Source organism: Myotis lucifugus, unplaced genomic scaffold, assembly GCF_000147115.1.
Source record: "Myotis lucifugus unplaced genomic scaffold, Myoluc2.0 scaffold_550, whole genome shotgun sequence".
Classification (NCBI taxonomy): domain Eukaryota; kingdom Metazoa; phylum Chordata; class Mammalia; order Chiroptera; family Vespertilionidae; genus Myotis; species Myotis lucifugus.
Window position 1 is genome coordinate 459,948 of NW_005871598.1, and position 5,935 is coordinate 465,882.

The 5,935-nt window shown below is 44.7% G+C and overlaps 1 protein-coding gene across 1 annotated transcript in view; it reads right to left on the reverse strand.

Annotated features, from left to right (window-relative positions):
- Window positions 1-1,841: 1,841 nt before the first annotated feature.
- The window catches only part of LOC106694639 (zinc finger protein 416-like), a 6,331-nt gene continuing 2,237 nt past the window's right edge, over window positions 1,842-5,935 (reverse strand). Inside the window, exons 2-3 of the mRNA XM_023745488.1 lie at window positions 4,957-5,080; window positions 1,842-3,999 (exon numbers count right to left, since the gene is read on the reverse strand). Of these exons, the coding sequence (XP_023601256.1) occupies window positions 3,173-3,999; window positions 4,957-5,080 (951 nt within the window). The 3' untranslated portion in view covers window positions 1,842-3,172. The remainder of the gene's footprint in view (window positions 4,000-4,956; window positions 5,081-5,935) is intronic.

Here is a 5,935-nt window from a genome sequence, read left to right on the forward strand (position 1 = left end):
GGGACACAGCTTTGGTGCAACACAGGTTTCTCCTCACCCTCTTGGTCCCTGGTGGCCGTCACTCTCAAGCCCACTTCCTAGTTCTTGCCGTTCTCCTGGCGTCCTCTGTACTTCCGTCTTGTAAAATATGCTGCATCCAATTTGTTAATACCAGGTGGATGTACTTTGATTTAGTTGTATTTCCAGTCTGGCTCAGAATGAGATGTACAATAACCTCTGCCTATTTGGACACCATTTATTTCATTTTTATTTTTTTTACCACTTTTTGATTTCTGCTGATAAAACCAGCCAGAGTGACCTCCCTACAGCTCACAAATGCACAGGGCAGGCTCCCTGCAGACTCCCACCTGGAACCTGACCCTCCTTCCCAGACTTCCTCAGTGAAGACCCCACTGACCAACGCCGGTTTCACCTCCTCCCCTACAGCTGCTGTCACCTGTCACAGGTATCCTGGTCCATTCTCTGTGGACTGTCCTCCACTAGATGCCAGTTCCCAAGGAGAGGACACTTGGTATTTGGGGAATCTGGAACAGCTGGGCTCAAAAGTATCCACAGCCTCAGTCTTTATATGTGTCCCTTATGCATAACCATGGCTGCTGAGCCTCCATCCAGCCTGATTCAAGGTCTCATCTCTACGGCCTTCCCTCAGCCCACACACTCAAGGAACCTGGCCCATGAGCTGGCAGAAACACGATCACAAGCACCCAACCTCTCTGTTCCTCAACCACACACCCCAGCAGCACACTATTTCCCAGAATCCAGGAACTATCACCTCATTTAAGATCTCCCATGCACAGGCAAAACTAATGGGGGGGCACACCAACCACAACTCATCCTCTGAATGTGGAATTATACTGAGACCAAGACTCTCCTTCTGGAAACGCTTATATTGCAGAATGTTCTCACCACTGAAAATACACAGCACTATATCCTAGAGAACCCATGCTACCTCCAGAAGTGGCTTGGTGATGGGGTGGGGAAGAGGTATGCTATACTTTTGATAAAATCAAAGTCGAAAATAATCCCCAAAATGCAAAAAAAGAGACTCAAAAACTAGTGGGTCAAAGGACTGTGAATGGGTTTGCAGGAGGAAGGATTTTCTAAAGGTGAACTCATTTGGGGGCCCCTAGCATCATGGGGATTCTCCCAGATACAGAACTAAGTTCATCTGCAGCAGGACAGGTGCCTGGGGGATGGGGAAATGCAACCTGGAGAGACCTCTGGATAGAGACAGAAGAGTCTCAACCAGCATATCTCAGGCAGACACAGAACCCAAATCCCCATCAGGGCCTTGCCTGGGGCTCCTCTCTACCAAACCCTCGGAAGGGCACAGTGAGCCCAGCTGCAGTGGGAACAACCAAGGCAAAGGCAGGAAAGAGTGAGTGCAGGCAGAGGCCCCATCTCAGGGCACCAAGGTGAATGTATGATTTTTTTGGAATCCTCATCTGAGGATATTTTTCCATTGATTTTTAGATAGAGTGCAAGGGAATGGGGCGAGGAAGAGAGAGATTGAGAGAGACATCAATGTGAGAGAGAAGAAAAAATTAGATGCCTCCTACATAGCCCCATATGGGCCGGGATCAAACCTGCAAATTAGAACCACAAAGTCATGCAGTCTTTCTTTCAAGGACTTGGGCAGCAATGCACTATAAGCCAACATTGGTCAAAGAGTGATTTTATGGCATTATGCTGTCCCTCCTAAAGCACATAAAGGTTGGGAACGACACAATATCTGTTAACTCTACCATGAGAGATCACACAATTGTGATTCAAAATCATCCCTGGAAGTGAATATAACCAAAAAAATTAAAGGTACTAAAGAAAAAATACTTTTACTAAAAGATCACAAACCAGAACAGATGACAGAAAGCGGGTTGGTAAATTAGAACCTGGAACAATTCATCACAGCATAATGTGAGAACCACATGTCCCTGACAGAGGCAGCACTTCTTAGCTGAGGATGGGTGCCCTGGATGAACCTTGGGTCAGGTGCATTACCTCCTTGGAGATAAATGAAGATCTTGCCAGGAGTGGAGGGATCATAATGTTCTCAAGCACAAGTGACAACATAGAATGCATTTCCCCTGAGCACGCTGGGGTTGGGACTGATACACAGTTTTCAGGTGAGCCAGGTGGCAGAGGTACAATCTCTTCAGCCACAATTCAATCGGGTAGTAGATCTGGGCAATGAACTGCCTTCAAGCTTCATTTGTACTGGAAACATATAGGAATCTAGAAGAGTGCATGTTCCATTAAAAGGGGTTTAAATTCAGGAAAATAGGTCGGAAAAGGGTTTGCTTCAGTGTTGTTATTTTAAGTGAGAAAAATAAAACGTTCCGTCAACATTTAACACTTCTCTCCAATGTGAACTCTGATATGTTTAATAAGGTTAGACTTTTGGCTAAAAGACTTCCCACAGTCAGTACACTCATATGGCTTCTCTCCAGTGTGAACTCTGAGGTGTACAGTGAGCTGAGCCCTTTGATGAAAGGACATCCCACATTCTCTACAATTAAATGGCTTTGCTCCAGTGTGAACTCTCTGGTGTTTAAAGAATGTACTTCTTTCACTGAAGAACTTCTCACATTCAGTACACTCATGTGGCTTCTCGCCAGTGTGAACTCTGAGGTGTCTAGTGAGGTGAGCCCTTCAACGAAAGGACATCCCACATTCTCTACACTCATAAGGCTTCTCTCCAGTGTGAACTTGGAGGTGTTTATTGAGTGCACTTCTGTCACTGAAGAGCTTCCCACATTCAGTACATTCATGACTTCTCTCCAGTGTGAACTCTGAGGTGTCTAGTGAGGTGAGGCCTTCGATGAAAGGACTTCCCACATTCTCTACACTCATATGGTTTCTCTCCAGTGTGAACTCTGAAGTGTTCAGTGAGGCGATACCTTTGAGGAAAGGACATTCCACATTCAGTACATTCATATATCTTCTCTCCAATGTGTACTCTGAGGTGTATAGTGAGGTGAGCCCTTCGAGAAAAGGATATCCCACATTCTCTACACTTATAGGGATTTTCTCCAGTGTGAACTCTCTGGTGTTGTTTGAGGTAAGACTTATCACTGAAGGACTTTCCACAATCACAGCACTCATATCGCTTGTCACCACTGTGAACTCTAAGGTGTCTAATAAGGTTATGTTTTAGGCTAAAAGACCTCCCACATTAGGTACACTCATATGGCTTCTCTCCAGTGTGAACTTTGACGTGTTCAGTGAGGTGAGCACTTTGACGAAAGGACTTCCCACATTCTCTGCAGTCATACAGCTTTTCTCCAGTGTGAACTCTGAGGTGTACAGTGAGGTGAGCCCTTCGACGAAAGGACTTCCCACATTCTCTACACTCATACAGCTTTTCTCTAGTGTGAACTCTCTTATGTCGATTGAGGTTAAAGATTTGTCTAAAAAGTTTCCTACATTTGTTACACTCATAAAGCAGTTCTCCAGAACACACACCCGGGCACTGAACAACTTTCAGGTAGTGGCTTGCAGCAATTTCACATTCACCCCACTGGTGATGACTTTTTCCCCTGTGAAATTCCTGTGAAATCTCACGGCCACAGGGTAGCTCCTCAGTGTTGATAGTGGTGTGGTGCTTAGGAATATCAGAGTTGTATTGCAAGTCTTCCCCATACTCCCTGCTGGTTGAAGGCACCGTAGATAAGTAGAGGCTGGAACTGCTCACAAAGGAAGCCCTGTCCATAGCTTGTTTCCAGGGCTCCTCTCCACATTCATTCCTCTGTTTCTGTTGAGGATTTGAACTGAAACAGAAGTCTCCAACACATACATCAGTACAGAAGGCTTTCTGCTCAAAATATGTTACATGAGATCCAGTCAGGTGCAAAATACCTTTTAACACAGAGAAACACCACTTACACAGAGGGATCTTCTGGGTGGCTGGAGCTGTCTTAGAAGCCCTAACCTTTGACTCTCCTTTTATAGCTACACTCTGATCAGAACAGGCCTCATCACCATCGATTTTATGCCAACAACCTGAAAAGTGAGAAAGGGTAAGGAAATGAATATTGAATGTAGTGACTGGGGGAAGTTCCGTTACAAAAGTGTGTTACATATCACACGTTGGTTCCATGCAATTGTCTGAAAATAAGAGATGTGCAGGAAGGATTAATAAGAGGCTCTTGTGACTTTCTGCGCTAATGAAGATCACAACACAGGGAGGCCTCACCAGAAATATGACAAACATGGCAAGCACCACATGGATTAAAATATGGATCTCCAGCTAATCCTTCAACTAACAAAATTCAGCAAAGCTTGTCTGCTGGGGACTGGGGCGAGCTGTGCACGACATTGGCTCCGTCTTACTCCAAGTAAAATTCAATAAAGGAGTAGCTAGTTTTGAGGACTACTTAGCACATATGTGCATGTCATAACACACACGCAAGTCAATGTTGCAGAATACTGCAGAGTCAACAATGCAGAGAAACAGCTGATGAAGAAGTGAGCGGTCAGTACTGGGCCAAAGCAACACTAATTGCTACAGTATTCAGGGAAGAAGATATTACAAACATCTGAATGGGGGCCTTACAAGAACAGCCCATGGTTCATGTATGTAAAGATCATAACATGGCACAAACTGCTACAAAGAACCTTTACCTAGAGAAAGAGTGCAGAAGTTGAAGTCATGCATGTGGACACTGTCAGCCTCCCATGAAGAGAAAGTGCAAGCTGGGACCCATTAAGCTCACTGCAAGATTCCTGAATTTCAGTTTCCTATACTTTTTGAGGTAACAGATGATAGGGATGTTCCTGGAGTCCTTTGCTCAGAGCTCCCCATCCAGTTCATCCCTGGCAGCCACACCATATTTAACAGAACAGTGGGGGAAAGTAGCAGAGGCCATGTTCTGGCTGTGGGAGAGAGAAAGCTATGGCTGAGGAATAAAGGAAGTGAGGTCGTCACCCCAGAACACTGGGAGAATGTGAAGGTCTTACCTACAGATGACACAAGTGCAAACACTTCCAGCATCACATTGCAGTACAGAAGTCTCTGAGTCTCATCAAGGATCCCCCATTCTTCCTGAGAGAAGGCAATGGCCACGTCCTCAAAGTTCATATCCTGTCATAATGGGGACAGTACAGCCTATGATCAGATTCACTCCTAAGTTTATAAGTTGTCATACTCCCCATCCTCCACACCCATCTTCTCTTTCCACTCTTCATATTATGTTAAATACCAAGCTTTCATCCTATGAAAGTCACTATCTTATATTTCTGCTGATATTTTTCTTCCCACAACAATTATGGCACTTGAGCAGATTGAAGATACCTGAGCTTTGGAACTCCCATGTATACCACACTGCTCTTATCAATAGAGTGGGTGTCAAAAACAGGTTAGAGAGGGATGTTGGCCATAAAGAGAGTGTGAGTGATTTGATACTGGTCTCTTCAGGAAATAGACTTGTAGTCCTTCTGATTGTTCCTTGAAGACACCAAAAACATGGCATCACTCTTCATCAGCTTGATCCCAACCCCAAGGTATGAGGCCGTCGCTTTCCACTACCTGCTGCACATAGTTCTTTCAACAACACTTCTCTCACACAGCTTCTTTCCCAGAGGCACAACATCAAAGGTAATGTAAATTTTCCATGGCGTGGATAATTTTTTTTCTAATCACCTTCCTTTCCAAAATTACAGTTCACACAACCTCCATAATCCATTTCTCTCTTACCCTTCTTCCTTACCCGTGGTAGTGGAGATTTACAGGACTGGGTAACACTGATGAATGCTATCTCATTCCCATCAACCAGTGTGTCACTCCCAACAAAAGGCAGGTGGATAGTTAAATGGCACCTAAGCTCTTAACCTAGAATGTAGCACCCAAACACCTCTCTCTACAGGCAATTATCCTAAAATTCACCTTATTGTTACATCCAGGGACCACCATAAATAGACTCTTCCTTCATTCACTCTT